Source organism: Sceloporus occidentalis, unplaced genomic scaffold (assembly GCF_023333645.1).
Source record: "Sceloporus occidentalis isolate IW3139 unplaced genomic scaffold, rSceOcc1.0.p SCAF_21, whole genome shotgun sequence".
NCBI classification, from domain to species: Eukaryota; Metazoa; Chordata; class Lepidosauria; order Squamata; family Phrynosomatidae; genus Sceloporus; species Sceloporus occidentalis.
The window spans coordinates 9,515,463-9,537,040 of NW_028317001.1; the positions used below are offsets into that span (position 1 = coordinate 9,515,463).

At 40.8% G+C, this 21,578-nt stretch overlaps 1 protein-coding gene across 1 annotated transcript in view; it reads left to right on the forward strand.

Annotated features, from left to right (window-relative positions):
• The first annotated feature begins 527 nt into the window (after nucleotides 1-527).
• The window catches only part of LOC149301567 (uncharacterized), a 107,883-nt gene continuing 86,832 nt past the window's right edge, over nucleotides 528-21,578 (forward strand). Inside the window, exons 1-2 of the mRNA XM_089484241.1 lie at nucleotides 528-537; nucleotides 3,242-4,005. Of these exons, the coding sequence (XP_089340367.1) occupies nucleotides 528-537; nucleotides 3,242-4,005 (774 nt within the window). The remainder of the gene's footprint in view (nucleotides 538-3,241; nucleotides 4,006-21,578) is intronic.

A 21,578-nucleotide genomic window follows, 5' to 3' on the forward strand; every position in this document is an offset into this window, starting at 1 on the left:
TTCATACTATATTATTGTGTCGCTTTGGTTGTACTAGAATTATAGAATCATAGAGTTGGAACAGACCACAAGGGCCATCCAGTTCAACCCACTTCTGCCATGCAGGAATACACATCCAATCACCCCCAAGAGATGACCATCCAGCCTCTCTTTAAAGACCTCCACCAAACTCTAAGGGAATATATTCCACTGTCAAAGACCTCTTACTGTCACAAAGTTCCTGCTAATGTTTAGGTGGAACCTCTTTCCCTGTGTCTTGCATCCATTGTGGTGTCTCCTTTTCTCTGTAGCAACAAAAAGCAAGCCTTCTCCTTGTACAACATGACAACCTTTCAAATACTTAAAAATGGATATCATATCCACTCTTTATCTTCTTTTCTCCAGGATAAACATAACCACCTCTCTAAGCTGCTCCTCATAGACCTTGATGGTTTCCAGACCCTTCACCACTTTGGTTGCCCTCCTTTGGACATGCTCCAATTTGTCAACATCCTTTTTGAATTGTGGGGCCTGGAACTCTACACAGGATGATTCCAAGTGAGGCCTGGCCAATGCAGAATACTTCTCTTGATCTAGAAACTATTCTTGTATTGATGCAGCCTAGAATCACATTGGCCTTTTTAGCTGCCGCATCACACTGTTGGCCCATGTTCAACTTGCAGTCTACTAGGAGTCCTAGATCCCTTTCAAGCCTAATTTAATTGTGATAGCAACATCCTGTAGAATATTTGAATCTGTAGTTCAGTGAGGCACTATTGCTCTCCAGTTTCTAAGGATTCTAAATACTCCATCCTAAACTGCCTAACCTAGGATTTTGTGGAAAGAAGCCATTGACATTAATGCTTTTCACACCCAAATGGTACTCAGCACACCCTTGAGCAAGTTTCCTACCTTTTTTGGTGCCTCTTCCATCCTTTCAAAGCTCTGGAGCGTCTTCTTGGGGGAAAGATCTGAGCAGTGGCTCAGGGAGGGCACAACAGTGGTAAAATGGCCTCCACTTCTCCAAAGGGATGCTGTGAGATGCTGAAGAGCAGAATATTATTTCATTCTGCCCCCCCCCCCCCCGGCAATACAATGTAGGGTTGCCCCTGAGATCTCCTCCAAACCCCATCAGTAGTCCATGCCTGCCTTAAAAATGTTTTAAAGCTGTTTTAAGGCTGCTCACTGGCGCTTGACCCTCACCAAAATTGGAGTCCAGGTCCCAGCTCCTTTGCTCTGCCTTTGCCAATGAATTATTTGTATATCGATTATCCCGCCTTTCTCAACAAATGGGCCTCAAAGTGCCCCTTTTATGTATCACACTCTGTGGGTATATGTCTGTGATAAAGAGACAGACAGAAAGTGAAAAATTGAAAGGCAGGGAAGAGATGCTGAAAATGAGATGCTGATGGGCAAGAAAGAAGGTTAGATCGCAGAGGGAGAAAGTGAAGGGGATCAGGCCTCTGGGAGCCAGGAGGGGAAGGCAGGAGCAAAGCCAGGATCGCCTAGCTCTGTGCGGAGAGGAAGGGACCCCTGGGAAGGGCCAGGTTTCAGTGAACTGGTTTTAGTGAACTATTGAGAACCGGCTCAGGTCCTTGTTTTCAGACATATTAAGTGGTTTTATTTAGCAATTATGAGTAATATTTAGGAAGGAAGGAAGGAAAGGAGGACACAATTAGAGAAAAAGCACTTTTATTTTCTAACCTGATCTTGCTTAGCTGCATTTTTCGTTCCAGAGGCCCTTTGTTACCCAAAATGCTGGAGTCTGGGGAGGACACTTGCAAGTGCTATGCTTTGGGGGGGGGGGGGGGGGGTATTTGGTACTTAGCCCAAAGAAGAGACATAATTTTGTTCAGGCAACAGTGACCTCGGAGGTCAGCCCAACTATACCAGGCACGCAATCTCACATAACTCCAGAGGCATTTCAAATGGGTTTTTATGTTTTATTTAGGGAAAAAGGAAAATACATGCACGCGCGCGCACACACACACACACACACAAGCATTCATACATACACACAAGAGGTAAGTAAAAAAGGTGGGATTGGTGAATAATGTAAAGCTATACTAATGGTAATACATTTCCTAGAATGTTCTTGATTCGAATTGCTGAGGGTCCTGCAAGGGAACAGAAAGTGGTTTTGTTGAGTATATTGAGGCGCTTAGCCATGTAAACCAACAGAGTTTCTCTCTGCAATGGGACTGACGCCAAAGAACAATAACTATCGGGGTGGACATTTATACTGAAATTGTTGCTTACAGACAGAGACTGAGAGTTCAAAATGGTTTAAATCGCTTTAGTATGTTTCCTGGGAGGGGAAAGAATTGTCTGAATCCAAATTGAATGCAACGGATGCTTGATGCAAATACCTCAGACAAAAGGGATTAGCACACCGGCTCTCAGGTCCTTCTTGGCTCTGAATTCCAGTCCTGTTCATAAGCCAATGTACAGCGCGATCTGAAAGCAACACTTCCAGATTCAGCTCAACAATAACATAGCAGAGTATGGAAACAAATATCCAGATATAGGTTTTGGCAATGCACTGACTACTGTCCACACTTAAAAGTAACTCACAGACACAGTTGATTTCACCCAAGTCCTTGGAGGTTCTCTATCCTGAGTTGCAAAATAATACAAATCTTTGCAAGCTCTCTGACTTCCATCAACTTCACCATCTCTTGTACACACAACTCCAATCCAGTCTACACCAATCTGCAGATGAGCTGTATAGTGTATTGGTTGTGAGTCATCTGGTGCAAAAGAGCATGAAGTGACCTCTGCAGTTAGATTGCATCATGCTTTGGGCTCTGACTCAGTACTCTATGGCAGCCTCATAGGAAATGATGCCACTTGTCAATCAAAATATTTTAAATCATGTTTAATGGAATATTTTTTCAACAGCCCTTTGACTATCTGTTTCGACCAATTCCCTTAAGGCAGATAGGAAATGATGCCACTTGTCAATCAAAATATTTTAAATCATGTTTAATGGAATATTTTTTCAACAGCCCTTTGACTATCTGCTTCGTCCAATTCCCTTAAAGCAGTTCTACTACAATCTCTTCTTTGCTCCTGTCAGTAGGGATACAATTGTTCCATGGATTTCGGGACATCTGCAATAGTGTCATGCTCGGGTCACTCTCACCAACTTTATTAATTTAATATCAAATAGGGAGGGTTCAGCAAGGGCTAAAAATTGGGGTAACAACCTCCTCTCTTAATTCTGGTATTCATTCTTGACTGTGATTGTCCTTCTTTACAGAAGAACTTGTGAGTCATGAGAGAATCCACACAGGAGCAAAGCCATACAAATGCCAGCATTGTGGGAAATGTTTTTCTCGGCAGCCACACCTAGTGATACATCAGAGAGTCCACACCGGAGAGAAGCCATACAAATGCCAGCATTGTGAGAAATGTTTCTCTCAGAAGTCAGACCTAGTGAAACATCAGAGAGTCCACACAGGAGAGAAGCCATACAAATGCCAGCATTGTGGGAAATGTTTCTCTCAGAAGTCAGACCTAGTGAAACATCAGAGAGTCCACACAGGAGAGAAGCCATACAAATGCCAGCATTGTGGGAAATGTTTCTCTCAGAAGTCAGACCTAGTGAAACATCAGAGAGTCCACACAGGAGAGAAGCCATACAAATGCCAGCATTGTGAGAAATGTTTCTCTCAGAAGTCAGACCTAGTGAAACATCAGAGAGTCCACACAGGAGAGAAGCCATACAAATGCCAGCATTGTGAGAAATGTTTCTCTCAGAAGTCAGACCTAGTGAAACATCAGAGAGTCCACACAGGAGAGAAGCCATACAAATGCCAGCATTGTGGGAAATGTTTCTCTCAGAAGTCAGACCTAGTGAAACATCAGAGAGTCCACACAGGAGAGAAGCCATACAAATGCCAGCATTGTGAGAAATGTTTCTCTCAGAAGTCAGACCTAGTGATACATCAGAGAGTCCACACTGGAGAGAAGCCATACAAATGCCAGCATTGTGGGAAATGTTTTTCTTCAAAGTCACACCTAGTGAGACATCAGAGAGTCCACACAGGAGAGAAGCCACTCCAATCTCAGCAGTAAACTAACATTGTTTTTGTCAATAAGAAATACAAAAAGGATATTTTCAATCCAATAATGCAAAGAAATGCCCTTGTGATTTTGTGTGTTACGTTTGTCTGTCTATATGTCTGTTTCTATTTTAAAGTTATAGTTTGTTAAGTTTAATTGCTATTAGTGTAGATAATTGCTTCAGGTTATAAACTTGGCTGGGGATTATGGGTCATGGCATAGGTCAGCTAGATGGGGGTGCTGGGATTTTTTTACAACTGGCTAGAATAGTTATGAGAATGATAGCTTTTGGAAAGTGTGGGATGTTGTCTGAAGAAAGGTGGGGGCAGGTATTAACACAAAAGGGTCTAGTTTCTGGGAATGGCAAAGTGGGCCTTGTTCCCTTTGGGGCATAGACTGTGTGACTGTGGAGGTGGGGGCTAGGATTGGAAGAGGGTGGGTTTTAGGTGTTGGGGTTTCAATGTATTCTTTGTCTTGGGGAGGGCAGTTCTGGTTTAAACACTGAATTTCTGATGTTTTCTCAATAAAGTTATTTGTTGTTTCAATGTGTTGGACTCTTTGTTGTACAGAAGTTCTGAATTTGCACAAAATACACTTTTTTCTCTCATCAGTCCTCAGCTCCATTCCCAGCCATAAGCAGAAAAGAGGCAAACACACACAAACACATACCAAACAGACAGATAGAGCTATATGTACAAAGCAGAGCATTCCTTCCTTCCCTTTCCCTCCTGAGTCCAGCTCCTCCTTGGGCTCCATTCTGGCATCCTCCAAGTCTCCTCAAAGGAAGGAAGAAAGGAAAGAAGGGTGCACTCCTTCCCTTTCCGCAAAGGCTGTCAACAGAATAAGCCTCAGCAGCAGCAGCAAGGCCCTGGCGAGCCCTGCGCATGCTCAGGAGGGGCCTTTGGGGCATGTGCACATGCTCAGTCTCAGGCCCTGAAGCCATTGCTGCCCTCACAGTCTGTTCAGAGGTAGAAAGAGATGGAAGTGGAGGAGAGAAATGTATGAGAAAAAGGGGGCAGGGGGCACTTGAGGAGAGGCATGGCCATGGGGGGAGGGGGCAGGGTCCTTAAGATGTAAAAAGGGCTTTAAGGGAGCCCCTCCCTCCTGGAAAGTGGGGCAGAGGAGAGACTCTCCCTTCCTTCCTCCTCATTTGGGGGGAGATAAGGGCTCGCAAGCCCCCCTCTTTGGTCTTCCAATGGGGGCACCCTCTTTATCTCTGGGAAGAGGGGAGGCTCCCAGTCAAAAGACTTTTGTGACAAATAAAAAGCATCAGATAGCATAGGCTTCAATAGCATTGGAAACAACAGCTTTCTGGGGGGAAGGAGTTTTCCCTGGGGGAAGGGGGCTCTGTCTGTGGGGGAGAGAAGAGCCCAGATTTAGGCCAAAGCCAAGAGCAGGCAGACGGAGGGAGATCAAAGCCCCTTCTGGGGAGAGGGATACCCCCCCCCCCCGGCAACTAGGCTTAGAGGCCCACAGGATCTGAATTAGTCCCCCCCCCCCCACACACACACACATCCTTTCCTTACCCTTCACAACAACCCTGCAAAGATCAGTGATCCTCCTCTGGGAACATGCAGAAATGACATGGAAGCCATTGTTAGTTCTTTGCCTGAAAGTCCCCTTCCTTGAAGGGATGGGGGTTAAAGGAAGGAAAGAAGGAAAGTGCCAAGGGAAGAGATGGCATAAAGGGGGCTGCTGAAAGACAGGGGGCATCTGGATAGGACTCCCTCAGCAGCCATTTTGGGAAAGAGGGCTCTGCCTCTGGACAGAGAGACGGAGAATGTGCTCATTTGGGGAAATGTTAGGGTCCTTCTATTGGGCCACATTCTCCTCTGCCCTGGAGCCTTCTTTTGAAGCCCCATAGACAGGGAAGATCTAGACCATGGCCTCCCCAGGAAAGGAAGCCCCCTCCCTTTGCAGGCCCCATAGACGGAGGGAAGATAAGAAGATTATAAAGAGGGGAAATCCCCTGCAGTGGACGGATTTACAGCTAGATATTATGAAATATTTCAAGGGGAATTAGTGGATCCACTATATAAATTGTTTAATTCTTTTAATGCAGAGGGGATTCCAGACTCATGGGAGCTAGCGAGTATCACTTTAATTCCTAAAGAAGGAAAGGACAGCTTGCTAATGACTAATTGTAGACCAATAAGTTTGCTGAACACTGATTATAAGATATTCACACAAATACTTGCCAGCAGACTGAAGGGAATTTTGAATTCGACAATTGGGAAGGAGAAAAACGGATTTTTACCTGGCAGACAGATTAGGAACAATATCAGAACGATTATAAATTGTCTTGAATTTTACCAAGTACATAATGAGAAAAAATATGCCCTAATTGCTATTGACATGGAGAAAGCCTTCGACGGCGTGAGATGGGATTTTTTGATAGAAGTGGTAAAAAGTATGGAAATGGGAGACAATAAGGCAAATATATAATCGGCAAAGAGCTTAATTATCAACGGAGAAAGATCCCAAGAATGTATGGTAAATAAGGGCACAAGGCAAGGATGCCCGATATCACCGCTCTTATTCTTAGAAGTGATGGAAATTTTGAGGAAAGAGGTCACTCGGCAGAGAGGCGAGGGTAACGATTTCCTGGATCAGTCCCTGAGCCTGGATAAACAACATCTTGCAGAGAAACAATTGTTTCCTTCAGTTCACTTCCCAAGAGTTTCTCAGAATAAAGACAATACCTTTCAAATTCTGAACAAAATTAGAATGAGTCTTGATTCAAAAGAAGAAGAACTTCAAGAGAATGCATTTTCTCATGAAAGATACGAAGCGTCTGTTCTCAAAGATATCCAGGACTTAACGGTACTTGTAAAACAGCCAGCAAGCTCAATGTCAGAGGAATTTTCATTACTGGACAGGATAAAAAGTACCCTCCAGAAGAAACACACAGTTTATTGGGAAATCCAAAAACAAACCGGTTTGCTTGAAAAAATTCAGTTTCAGCTGAAGGAGGATTCAGAACTGAATATCGCAGCTGGACCGTCCACTTTTGGAAATAGTGGCCTTGATATGAAAATGAAGATTACAAGTTCTGAGCCACCAGGAAAGAAAGATCCAAAGGTTAAATCTATAAGGAAGCAGCGGCAGCTGACTGCAGACAAAAAACAAAAACAATAAAAAATTTCATTGATGCACCCCTAACATACAGAAGCAGCTACCCTAAGGGTTCTGTTTTTGCAACTTGAACAAACAGATTCGTCAGTGAATTTGATCATTTTTATCTGTTCTTGTTCTTTCATATATTTACTTAGGGCACAATTCTATGCATGTTTACTTGAAAAGGAGTTTTACTTCTTTAGAATTTAGATATTTCACTTCTTTAGAATTGGCCTGGTGTCAGTGCATTTATATGTATGGGTGAAAGTTGGAAAAATTCAGCTTCTTCTTGTTCCGGTGTTTAAAATTTACCAGTACAATTGGTCCAATTTTATGTAAAATTCTTATTACAAGATGAGAATCCCAGTGTGTCCTTGGTCATTGTCAGGTTTTTGTCTGCACCAGTCAGGGTTAGACAACAATAAACTTCTGTATTAGAGGAAACGTCTGAAATTAGTTCTACTTGGACAATTTGACCACTTTCAACTTTTATGTGCCTTAACCCTCTGGCTAATTTTATATGAGTTTTAGGAGTGATCCAGTTTTATCTTTATATGTACTTTGATATTCTGATATTTGTATTTTACCATTGATATGGTCAGTTGACCAATCAATAAACTTGTTGTTTTGGAAATTTTGATTTCCTCTATTAAAGGTAATCCAAATATAAAAGGGATTAACATGAAAGTAAAGGAAACCAAGATAAGAGCGTTTGCGGATGACGTGGTAACAGTTTTGGAGGACCCAAATCGGGGCAGAGAACCGCTGCTACAGGAGCTAAACAAATTCGGCAAGTTCACAGGACTGAAAATCAATGAAGACAAGACAGTGTTGATAACTAAAAATATGACTGAACAAGAAGTAGAGGAATGAAAGAGGAAACCGGGCTTCCAAGTAGGAAAGAAACTGAGGTGCTTAGGAATTTGGATTTCTAAAGACAATAATTATTTAGGGGTATGGAAAGACATGAGAGAAAATTTAAGGAGATGGAGCTGGTTAAATCTTTCACTACTAGGCAGAATTGCCGTCATCAAAATGACAGTTCTACAGAAAGTTATGTTTCTGCTACAAAATTTGCCAATAGAGATTAAGGATAAGATATTTAAAGGTTGGGAAGCCGAGCTAAAAAAATCCATATGGAAAGGACACAAACCTCGGATTAAATGGGAGGAGCTCAAAGATGCTTCAGAGAGAGGGGCTATTCGCTCCCAGACTTCAGATTATATTATTGGGCATGTAATCTAATTTGGATACAAAGCTGGATTAAATTAGAGGACAAAGAAATGCTTGATCTAGAGGATGTCCAGTTAAGATTTGGTTGGCACGCCTTCTTATGTTATGAGAAGTTGGGGATGAATAATGATTTCAATAATCATCTAATGAGGAAATCTTTACTACTCACTTGGAACAAGATTAAAAAGACATTTTGTTTTAAGTTAGCACTTTGGACATCGGCCCAGAAGGCACTCTTCGGTAGATGGATAAGCATCAGTACTTGGCTCACTTACAAACATTGGCTTAAGAAGGATCAATCAGGGAACTGGTCGATAAGATCTAGGGAAGATATTGACAAGGATGGACATAATATACAGTGGTTTAATTCCTACCAGCTAAAACAAAGATTTCTGGTAGACAACACAACAATAGGGATCGAAGCTAGACTAAACGGATTGGATGATTTGTTCTGGCAACCTGATAAGAACAAGATATCCAAATGACACAAACTACTGTTGAACAGGAATATGGAACAGGAGACTGTAAAAGAGTATATGGGGAAATGGGCGCAGGATATGGGATGCAAAATGGAAATGCAAGAATGGCAAAACGCCTGGAATAGAACAAAGACATTTCCAGTAGTGCAGGATCTAAAAGAGAATCACATGAAAATAATGAACAGGTGATATTACACCCCATGGAAGCTAAAAAAACCTTATAAATTAGCACAGGGGAATTGTTGGGGGTGTGATTGTGAAAAGGGAAACATCTATCATATATGGTGACATTGCAGGGAAATCAGACATTTTGGAAGAAAGTACATGACTCAATACAGCAGATACTGGGAATAAAATTCCCAATGAGCCCTAAGTTGTACTTACTCCATATAACTTCGATTTAAAGCCCTCAGGACGGAAGACAATATTGGAGGATTATATTATATCTTGTAACAGCAGCTAGAATTGAAATAGCAAAGTTATGGAAGTCAGATGAGACTCCAAGACGGGAAAATTGGATGCAGAGAGTTAATGATTGCAGGGAACGGGACAAACTCTCTTGTAGGGCTCAGAATTACGATATGGAAAAAGAGAAGAGGAATGGGAAAAGAATGGAACTGAAATCTGAAGCTCTTTCAGGTCTGAATTAACTGGAATTGAATCTACAAAGTCTGTTCTTCAAAAATTGGTTTAAATGTGTATTTTTATTGTCTGATTAATTATAGGTCAGTAGAAGAAAGTTTGAGTCTCCTGCTTAAAGTAAAGCAAGATAAAGAAGGAATCGAATACTGCGAAGTTATGCATACGGTATTTTGACAATAGATAAGAACATAAATGAAAACTGATATTATCAATAAGCAATTGGGATATATTGTGTTCGTACATTTTAGAGTTGTGCATAAAATTTGTGTTTAAAAGCAGGGTTCGGTTATAATATTATGAAAGTGAGCTCTTTGAAAGGCCAAGAACCAGAAAGCAGAAAGTGGGTCCAAGGAAACGGAAAGATTTGTGACAGTGATGTTTGTCAGGAAAAAGCCACATGGGATATATAGTCACAAGAAATATAATATGTATATGAATGTATTTGAAAGTAACATGACACAGCAAAAGTTATTGAATTGTCACACAGGTGTTGTAAGTAATGTAATTAGAAGGTCCTGAAAGCCAAGGACATATGAGGCAATGACAAAGTGAAAAGGTGCAAATTGATATCACCTGAGAGTCATTGAGTGGACAGTAATGTATGATGCAATGTGAGGTCTAGATTGAGCCAAGTATGGTATGTCAATCATAATGTATGTACACGCCCAGGAGGTGGCAACTGTATAATGAATAGAGAGACAAATGTCTATATAAACAATAATGTATGGCAATACTTTTTGTGGGTATTGAGGAGTATAGTAGTGTGGGTATTGAGGAGTATAGTAGTGTGGGTATTGAGGAGCATAGTAGTGTGAGTTTTGTGAGTAGTGAATTGTTTTGTGCATAGTGTATATAGTAGAATAAAAGTAGATCTTTTCAAGAAGACTACTGTGTTGACTGGTGTCTTGAGAGCTGAACAAGAACCAGCAGACTCCAGAGAAGATTGGAAGACATCTTCAGCCAATTCTCAGAGCTACTGGTCAAACTGGTTGTTCTTCCGCTGACCAAGGGGGTGAGAGTGAAAGCCAGGAGAAGAGCTGCAACTCCCATCATCCCTAACAATGTTATGGATACTGGATTTGTGTGGTTTTATTTTATTTTTATGACTCAGAATATAATAAAGATTATATAAACGTCAAATTTGTAATGAAGATTACTATGTATTGTGGGAAGAAATGGTAATATCTGGGGGAATATGTACAAAGGATTTACATTGAAAAGGGGAGGGAATAATTCCAGTTCAAAATAAAACTGGTATAGGTTAAGTATGAAGACAAATAGAGAATCATGGACTCTCATCCATAGGGTTGCCATGAGTCTAAATCGACTTGAGAACAAGAAAAGATGTAAAGACTAATTAGCCAGAGATAAAAGAGGATTATTTAAAGAAAGGAGCTAGCTGTCGCTTTAGGTTTGGAAGTTTATTCCAATGTACTTTGCATTTAGAATTATATGTATCTATGGTATTCCTATGTATGTTTGGTAATTTAAATGTTGTTCATTTGTTTGTTATAAGTTATATGTATTTTTTTAAAATTCATCTTTATTTAAGTTTCCAAATACATAAAACACGACCAATACATAATCCAAATAAAAATTGCTTGTAAAAGCAAATCTGAGTCTTGACTGGTCATTTGGGACCCTCTTAAGTCTTCCTTTTCCGTCTTCTGAATCTGAGCCCATTTGAATGTCCTTCGCCTTGAAACCTCCCTCCGAAATATGATGTCTAGCTGTGAATTATTCTTTTACAATTTAAGTGAAAAAAGAAAGAAACTGCAAATTTTTCCATTCGATTTTACATAGAAAATTTGTCTACTTCTCTTACTGTTTTGTAAGGTTAACAACAACTGAAGAAATATATATTTATACAGATGTTCACATCAATTTCATTGTATGGATCTCTCTCTGTTGTTTTTAATATACACAACGATTCATTCAATCATCCTCTGTTGACCTGGGATTTATATAAGAAAGCAAAAAGAAACAGAATATGCTTATATTCAATTTATAACATGCATAGCATAATATTCTTAAATTTCATTCTCCCAAATCCACTGAGAACAGTAAAAAGAGAGGACTTTGATTAGTCCTCCACTAGCGACAAGTTTAATTCCCATTCTTTTCCCCACTTTATCAAAACATTCTTCCACTCCTCCTTTCTTCTGCCGTTATCATGATGTTGGGCTATACATGAAAGTCTATCCAATTCCCTGGACTCATTTACTTTCACATCCAATTTTCCCAAGTTGGTCTCTTATCAGATTTCCATAATTTAGCTATTTCTATTTCTAGCTGCCGTCACAAAATAAAGTAAAATTTTCCAAATTTTGTTTTCTCCTTTTGAATTTAGTACCGAAGTTATATTCAAAAGATACAACTTTGGGTTCATTGGGAATTTAATTTCGAGCATCTGTTGAATGGATTCATGAATCATTTCCCAAAATGTCTGAATTTTCTCACAACCCCACCACTAATAATAATAATAATAATAAATGTTTTTATTTATATACCACTTTTCCATAAAGATCAAAGCGGTTTACATAGAGTGGTAAAGGGTGCCCTTTTTGTTTTTCCATCTCCAACAATTTCCGTCCGATACTCTATACATTTCTTTTCATTTTCCAGGGAGTAAGGAACCATCTATTCAAGCTATATATATTTTAATACAATCAAGATTTAAAAAAGAAACCTTCTGGGTGACCTTGGGGAAGTCGCACTCTCTCAGCCTCAAGGGAAGGCAATGGCAAAGCTCCTCTGAACAAATCTTGCCAAGAACAACCCAGGATAGCGTCGCCATAAGTCAGAAACCACTTCAAGACACACAACAAAAACAATGGTTGTTTTAATGGTCAGAATCTGCCTTGTGTCCCAAATTGGGGGGTTAAGCAGAATATTAATGAAAACAGCAAGAATAAGAAGGGGTCCCAACTCCTGAGAGCAGCCCCCAAGCAGCCCTCTCCTGCCTTCCCCCCAAATGCACCTGAGAGGTCCGTGGGACAGCAACCAGGGCCTCCCCAGAAGATCCCAAAACCAGGACAGGTTTCATGCAGGAAAGTAGAGGAAGATTGGCTGCAAAAGACATCTCTGGCACATTTTTTGAATGAGGAAGAACTAGAGTATCTCAGATGACAGCCTGCTCCCTTGCGGCTGAGGAAGACCTCTTGTCTTGAAATGTCCTCCATCAATTCCCAAAGACAGGGATAACAGAACTTCATTTAGTTTCATATCATCTATTTCAGCATGTCACCTAGAGCAGATATATTGGAGGGAGTTTGTGTCTTGTAATTCTTCCTTTTGTTGTTTTGTTGTAGCCCATTCTTAATGATATGTATTGTCATTGTACTGAAGCCTTTGTGTATCTGTACTCACAATTGCCCTTGTTTATATACAGTCATTCTGTATTACTTACATTAGTAGGTTATTCATAGTAATAAACTGAAATTAGTTTTTACATTATCATTGTTTAGATGTTATTCTGCATTACATCAGTATGTTATTCAGAGTAGATAAATTGAAGCTGATTTGTGTATTGTAATTGTTCTTTGTATACATACCTTTTCCTCTCATTACATAGCATTACTTTCTTATTACATGTTTCATGTTCACTTAGAATCATAGAATCATAGAGTTGGAAGCAACTACAAGGGCCATGCAGTCCAACCCCATTCTGCCATGCAGGAACTCTCAATCAAAGCATCCCCGACAGATGGCCATCCAGCCTCTGTTTAAAGACCTCCAAGGATCACTGCACTCCGAGGAAGGAGTGTGTCCCAATGTCAAACAGCCCTCACTGTCAGGAAATTCCTCCTAATGTTGAGCTGGAATCTCTTTTCCTGTAGATTGCATCCATTGTTCAGGGTCCTAGTCTCTGGAGCAGCAGAAAACAAGCTTACTCTCTCCTCAATATGACATCCCTTCAAATATTTAAACAGGGCTATCATATCACCTTCTCTTCTCCAGGATAAACATTCCCACTCCCTCATAGGGCATGGATTCCAGATCCTTCACCATTTTAGTCGCCCTCCTTTGGACACGCTGCAGTTTCTCAATGTCCTTTTTGAATTGTGGTGCCCAGAACTGGACACAATATTCCAGGTGGGGCCTGACCAAAGCGGAATAGAGTGGCACTATTACTTCCCTTGATCTAGACACTATACTTCTATTGATGCAGCCTAAAATCGCATTGGCCTTGTTAGCTGCCTCATCACACTGTTGACTCATGTTAAACTTGTGGTCTACTTGGACCCCTAGATCCATTTCATAAGTATTTTCATTTAGCCAGGTGTACCTCATCCTATATCTCTGCATTTCATATTTCCACCCTAAGTGCAATACCAAACATTTCTCCGTGTCGAATTTCATTTTGTTAGCTTTAGCCCAGCTTTCTAGTCTATTCAGAACATTTTGAATTTTGATCCTGTCTTCTGGGGTATTAGCTACTCCTCGTAATTTGGTTTCATCTGCAAATTTGATAAGTATGCCCCCAATTCTGTCATCCAAGTCCTTGATAAAGATGTTGAATAGCCCTGGGCCCAGGACAGAGCCCCACTGGTCACTTCTCTCCAGGATGAAAAGGAGCCACTGTTGAATATCCTTTGGGTTCGGCCAGTCAACCAATTACAAATCCATGTAACAGTTGCCTTGTCCAGCTTGTTTCATGTTTTTGTTTTATATACTGTTTAATTTGGTTAACCGCTATTAAGAGACATAGCTATGAGAATCTATGATATGAGGTGCACTATAAACATTTTAATAAATGAACAGGTATTTCAATTCTATATATTCATATTATCAGACATAACTCCAGAGAATGTTAGCCTTTTGGATGCCATAATGTCCCTCTCATTCTTCAGAGCAAGAAGCAACACTTCAGCTCCCTTCTAGAAGAGAAAGCAAAAAGGCTTCCAAAACAACCGAAGCCTTGGGCAAGTCACACTCTCTCAGCCTCAGAGGATGGCCATGGGAAACCCACTCTGAAGGAACTTGCCAAGAAAACCCCTTCAGAGACTCCCATAAGGTCACCATAAGACCTGTAAACAACTGGAAGGCAGACACCAAGAACAACATTGGGAAATAGGTGCAAGCCTTGCCTTGGGAAAGTGTAATGACTGGGCTCCAGTCAATGGATGTCTTCTTTAGGCAGAAAAGGGAGGTTTATGCAAATGCAGAGTGACATCACTGCTACGGAAGGCTCTCTTGACCAATCAGAGAGCAAGATAAAGGTCCTTCTGGAAGCTTCCGTGAGAAGGAGATATAAGGCCTGAGAGACCAAGAGACAGTTGGGGGAATTGTGTCGGTTGGAGATCGAGAGAGAGAGAGTTAAAGAGCGGATCTTGGAAGTTAGTCTCAGAATTGGACGCTTAGGTTTATTTATTTTCTAATACCTCAAAGACTCTTAATATCTTGTATGACTTATATTTCAGTTATATTTTGTTATTTCCTGCTGAGGAGGGGCCTTTGGGACTATATGCGCCTGCACAGTCTCAGCCCCAGAAGCCATTTCTGCCCTCACAGTCTGTTCTGAGGGAGGGAGGGAAGTGGGGAGAGCCCTTGTTCATTCAGAGGAATGGCTGGAGGGGAGAAGCCCCTCTTCTCCCCCCAAAGAAAGGCTGGGGTCCTGCAAGGCCTCCTATCCCTCTTTCCTTCCCTGCCCCCTCCTTGGGGGATTCCTTGGGTCCCGGGTACTTGGGGAGTTACTATGAGAAATGAAGGCCAGTGGGACCCTTGGAGAGAGGCATGGCCATGGAGGGGAGGGGGATCCAAAGGTAAAAAGGTCTTTGAGGAGCCCCCTCCCTTGTGGAAAGTGGGGCCGAGGAGAGACCCTCTCTTCTGATGCTTCATTTGGGAAAGAGTTTTGTGCCAAATAGAAAGCATCGCAGAGGATAGGATTCAATAGCATTTTTCTTGGGGGAGGGGAGTTTTCTCTGGAGTCCTGGGGGACGGGGCTCTGGGGGGGGAGAGAAGAGCCAAAATCCTCTTGGCCAAAGCCAAGAGGAGGGAGACGGAGGGACCTCAAAACTCTGGCAATCCCCTGTCAACCTGGGAACTAGGCTTAGAGGCCCACAGGATCCAGATTGGGCATCCTCCCTCACATACTTCACAACAACCCGGCAGAAGAGGACCAACAGAGAGACCCACAGCCCCAGAAACGTCCCCCCCCCCCCAAGTTCTAGGAGCATACTGAAAGGGCTTTTGACCCCCTTGAAGAGATGTAATAATAATAATAATAATAATAATAATAATAAATATTCCACCTTTTCTCAAAGGAATCAAAGCAGATTACAGTAATAAAATAACATACAATTTAAGAAATACAATTAAAATTTCAAACCTCCAACCCTTCTCCCAATTATAAAAACATTAATCAACCCTTTAAAAACCTATTAAACAGAAAGAAAATTTAAAACTTTCATAACACAATACAGTAAAAAAAGCTTTTCGGGCAAGAAATGGGTCGTTTTCTGAAGGAGAGGTGGGAGGGCAGGAACAATATACATCAATAGCAATTTCCATCACACTAACGATGGCAAGGGTAAGAGTCAGGGGGAGGGGGAGGCAAGTCAATAGATCTCATCTACTCTGGAGAGAGGTCCATCTTAATAGCCTTCCTAAAGGGTTCCAAGGTGTTAATAGGACGGATCTCATCTGGCAGATCCTTCTAGAGTGAACCAACACTTTGTATCTTGTCCAGAAACTAATGGGCAGCCAGTGAAGGGATTTAAGAACCGGTGTAATGTAGTCAGTTCTAGAAGAGCCCGTAACCAACCTGGCTGCCATATTCTGTACCAATTGAAGTTTCTGAACTTGGCACAAGGATAGCTCCATGTAGAGTGCGTTACAGAAGCTGAGCACATGTACTACTGTTTCAAGGTCTCCCTGCTCCCCGCCCCATGTCTCCGAATGATCTCACCCAGCAGCTTCATGTAAATGTTGAATAGCATTGAGGACAGAATCACGCTTTGAGGGACGCCCGACTTGAGCTCCCTCTTGGACAAAGAACTGTCCCCAAGTGACAGGAATCTGCCCGAGAGGTAGGACCTGAACCACTGGAAAGCAATGCCCCAATTCCCAACTCTCCCATATGTTCCAGAAGGATACTGTGGTCAATGGTATTGAAGGCTGCTGAGAGGCCTTCAGTAGCACCAGCAGCACTTCCTCTTTTCAAAGAGCTGTCGATGCTCAAACGGAGATCACCGACTAAGGCGACCATGGCCGTCTCAACTCCGTAACCCGTCCTAAATCCAGTTTGAAATGGATGTAGAAAAATCAGTTTCTTCCAAGACTGCTTGGAGTTGAATGGCGACTGACCTCTCAATTACCTTGCCTAAGAATATTAAGATCCAAACTGGCCTGTAATTGTTTCTGTCCAGACGGTCAAGGGGAAGGCTTTTTTAGAAGTGGTTTAACCACCGCCTCTTTGAGGCAAGATGGAAGACAGCCTTCCCTGAAAGATGCATTAGTTATATGTTTAGCAGCATCTTGATGGTATTTCCCCTCTGGACGGCCAGGCAAGATGGGCAAGGATTGAGAGAGCAAGTCCTCTTTATCATACTCCCAAGGAGCTTCTCCACATCCTCTGTACTAACTGATTCAAATTCATCCAGAAGAAGAGTAGAGGCAGAGGCTCTGGATACCTTTCCTGTCGCCTCTGTCATAAGGCCAGCATCCAAATCGGCTCTCATCTGAGAGATTTTGTCTGCGAAGTAGTTATTAAAAGCATCACAACAGGCTTTTGTAGGTGCTAATAAAGAGTTCAGGGTTCTGGAAGCTATATATTAAATGGACAGTGTTGAAAAATATGTAGTTTGGCTAATGGGTGATATAACCCAAGAAAAAAGATTAGTTCACAGAGACTGGAAGAATCTTAAAGTAAAAGTTGAAAGAATAGATATGTATATGCAGAGCATGTTCACGTCTATAAACTTCACTGTCAAACATACTGGTGATGACCGGATGACAGAGAAGCGTTGGTGGGACCCCAAAAGCCATCAACCAACTGGAAAAGGAGATTCAACAGAGGGGAAAAGACCAAAGATTGTGATGAACTATCTAGAGAACGGGATGATTTTGATAAGGGACACTTTACGATCTACAGAGGAAGATGTAAAGATTGCTCAGCGCACTCAAGGAATGTGGTCCAGTGAAACAGGAGGAAGCAAAGACTTTTTACTAGATGAGGTGTTAAGTCCACAGCCGGTAAAAAGAAACACGTGGTCAGTTATAAGGACTGATCCAGAGAAGACTCCTAAAAAGGACAAGGATATAATTGAGTTGATAGAGTAGAAAACCAATATATTGTAGTTTGCCATTAGTATAATGGAAGATGAAATGTTTTCAAAACCATACTGGGAATGGGGCAAAGTAGTTGGAGATGATGTTCCATCAGCCTTTAATCCAATAAGAGAAAAGAGTTAAAAGATTAAATATGTTTGATAAAAACATTTAAATGGAACATATAAAGATCTAAAGTTGGGAAAAGGGTTATTTAAGTGTTATTAAAATATTAAAACCCAACAAGTGATGTGGGGTATGGATATAATATGCTAAACTTATCAGAAAATGATGGTAAGTTGTTATAACAAGTAAAACTGATATTAGACATAGGTTTAAAAGGGGAACATACAGGAAAATACCAAAGATATTTAAGTTGGAAATGGTTATTGATAAAACAAGTATATGAAGTATATCACATGTGTCACCTGATGTGTGTATAATGTTATATATGATGGGTAAGTATAATTGATAACTAGGAGTTCCTTGGACCATAGAACCGTTTGGTTCTGTGTGTCAATCAACCTATTAAAGGGGGGAAGCGTGTGACGGACTGACTTATAAATCAGCCAATCAGAAGCCATAGACTCTAAGCCAATCAGGTGCTGGCTGAGGAGTTTGACGATTCCGCTTGGCAGTTGGGTGGAGTCAGTTAGGGTTTGCAATCCTGAGGGATGAAGCGGGAGTTCAGTGGGAGATAGTGATAGAGAGGATGGGAACAGTAGAGTCCAAGAGAGGACTGGGTTCCTATAGTTCCTGAGGGATGGTTACTTAAGGAACTGCTTTGTCCAGAGAGGGACAGGATTAGTTCTGGAGAGTCTAGAAGAGAGACTCAGTGGAACCAGACTCAGGAAGAGGGCTTTGGCTTACATCATTTCTTGAGTGATAGTACAGCCTGTGTGGAGGAGTTATTATTATTATTACTATAGAGTTAAAACCAGACCTGTATATAAATAACAAAAGAAGACATAGTAACAACTCCATCTCAAAGATACCTTTGCCTGTTCTGTGTTAAAAGTAAACTTATATTCTTGTTAAATCAGCCGCTTGGTCTGTGTTTTAAAATCCATCCAGACGACTGTCCTTCAAACACCCAAAGAAGTGTCGGGTCAAAATAGAAGAGAGGATTGTGAATCGTTACATCATCTATTAGAGATTTAAATCTGGATCTAGGTCTTTTCCTGTCCAGATGGATTTTTGCAGGTCCTTCTGCCGTTCTAAAAATGGTTTGTCATTAAGAAGGATAGGCATAGTCTGAAGTGAAAATAGTAATTTAGGCGGTACGTTCATATTAACTACCCTTATCCTACTCAAGAGGGATAGGTTGAGTTTAGCCCATCTATTGGGATCTTGTTTGATATCACCCCATATTTTCTTGTGGTTGTTTTTAAAGAGCTCTCGGTTTTTAGAGGTGAACTCAACACCTAGATATTTGACCTTTTTTCTACTTTAAAGCAAGTCACCTCTTATAGATTTTCCTGATCATTCTTTTGTTAAATTCATTGGTAAATTTTTTGTCCTATCCTTGTTAATCCGGAAACCTGAACGCTGTCCATACTCCTTTAATTTATAAAGCAGGGGATTAATACTTTCTATTGGGTCGGATAAGTATATCATCACGTCGTCCGCGTACAGTTTAAGTCTGTACTCTTCCTGCTTCATTTCCAGGCCTTTGGTCTTCTTATCTTCCTTAATGCTAGGACTCAGAGTCTCTAAAGGGGCCATAAATAACAAAGGTGAGAGGGGTATCTCTCATTACAGGTAACGCCTTCGCTTTTCCCCATTAATAATAAGTCTCGCTGTTTGTTTTCTATAGATTGCATCTATCCAGCTGATAAAGTTATCTCCTAGAACCATTTTTCTTAAGGTTTCCAGCATGAAGTTCCAATTAACTTCATCGAACGCCTTTTCGTCCTCAAGAAAAATCATAGCTGCTTTTTTATCTATTTTCTTCTCATAGAAGTCTATAATATCTAGTAAATTCCTCGTGTTTTTTCTAAGGTGCCTTTTTGGGAGGAAGCCCCTTTGGTCTCCGTTTATGATATTTTGTAGGGTTTTTAAAAATCTTTCTGCTAAGACCATTGCAAAGATTTTGTAATCGTTGTTAAGGAGAGAAATGGGTCTGAAATGTTTCACCTCCAGCAGCTCCTTACTTTCTTCAGGAATCAGTACAATATCATCTATCTTCCAAGAGTCAGGCGTTCTTCTTTGTGAGAGTCTATTCATGATTTCTACTAGGGGTTTAATTAGCTCTTTCTGTAAGCTCTTGTAATACATTGTGCTTAGGACATCTGGCCCTGGCGCTTTGGATGCCTTGGTTTTACTGATTGCTTCTAGCACCTCAGGAGCCATTATTGGATTATTAAATTCGATTCTCTCTTCTTCATCAATCTTTACTACGTCTTGTTTGTCCAAAGATTCTTGTATCCTCTCCTGGGAAATATATTCTTCTTTGTACAGACTTTTGAAATATTTATATAAACATTCTTTCATATGTTTTTGGTTGGAATAAATCTCATTCCCTTCTTTAACCCTTGAAAAGATCCGTTTCTCCTTTTCCTTTTTCAGTTTCCATACTAACCATTTGCCAGGTTTATTATCATTCTCTAAGTGTTTCTGTTTGATGTGTCTTAATTTTTTCTCCTGGTCTTCTATTAGCCTTGTGGATATTTCCTTTTGAATCTTCTTAATCTGTTGTTGAATCATTTTATTTTGGGGGTTTTCTTTAAGTAATTGTTTCTTATCCTTTAACTTTTCCCATAGTTCTTTCCAATTCTTTTCTCTATTTGTTTTCCCTTTCCTAAGATTGTTTCAAAGAGAAACCCCTCATTACCGCTTTGCTTGTGTCCCAGACGATCTCTGGGCTGACTTCTCCATTCAGATTTTTTTCAAAGAAGGATTTAAGTGGGGTTTTTTGCTTTATCTAGAATATTTCCGTCTTTTAACAAAGTCTCATCTAGTCTCCATATCAGTTCTTTGGGTTTATTCTTCAAAGACAATAAAATTGGGTTGTGATCCGATAGGATTTTTGGTAGGGTTTCTCCTGCTTCCACCATTGTGCTAATAGTTGGGGAAGTCAAGAACATATCTATTCTCAACCAGGATTGATGGGTGTTTGAAAAGAACGTAAATCCTTAGACAGACCATACTTGATTCTCCAGTATCTTCTAATGTGAAGGCTTCTTTTGATTGAAAGAAAGATTTCGGCAATTTCCCTTGCTTTAAGTATATTTTGTTCTCTGTTTTCTATCTATCTGGGGGCCTATCACACCTTTCCAGTCTCCCATCATTAAGGTCCTATCGCACATATGGTCTGGCATTTGTTTTTTCCGTTTTCCAAAAAACAGGCCAGTATTTCCTAAGGGTACATAAACTCCCACCATTAGGATCCTTTGGTCTTGTAAAGCAACTTCTCCACCAACCAAGTATCCATTGGGGTCTGAGAATACCTCTTTAGATTCTCATTTATCCTTTACATATATCACTACACCTTTTTCCCTCTTTTTTGAGGCTCCTATGTATTCTTTCCCCAATTTGGCGTTTTTCAGCAATCTTATATCATTTTTCTTTATATGGGTTTCCTGAAGGCAAATGACATCAAGTCTCTGTTCCCCTCAATAATGGAAAAGTTTACCTCATTTTTTTTAGGCTGTTAATTCCTTTAACTTTCCATGATAGGATGTCCGTCTTTTCATCCTCATATTCTCCATCTATATTGTCCTCTCTTGTGTTTGGATCTGGTTTTCTAAGCAGTTCTCCTTCTTCTGTTTCTTCTTCTAAGCTCTCTTC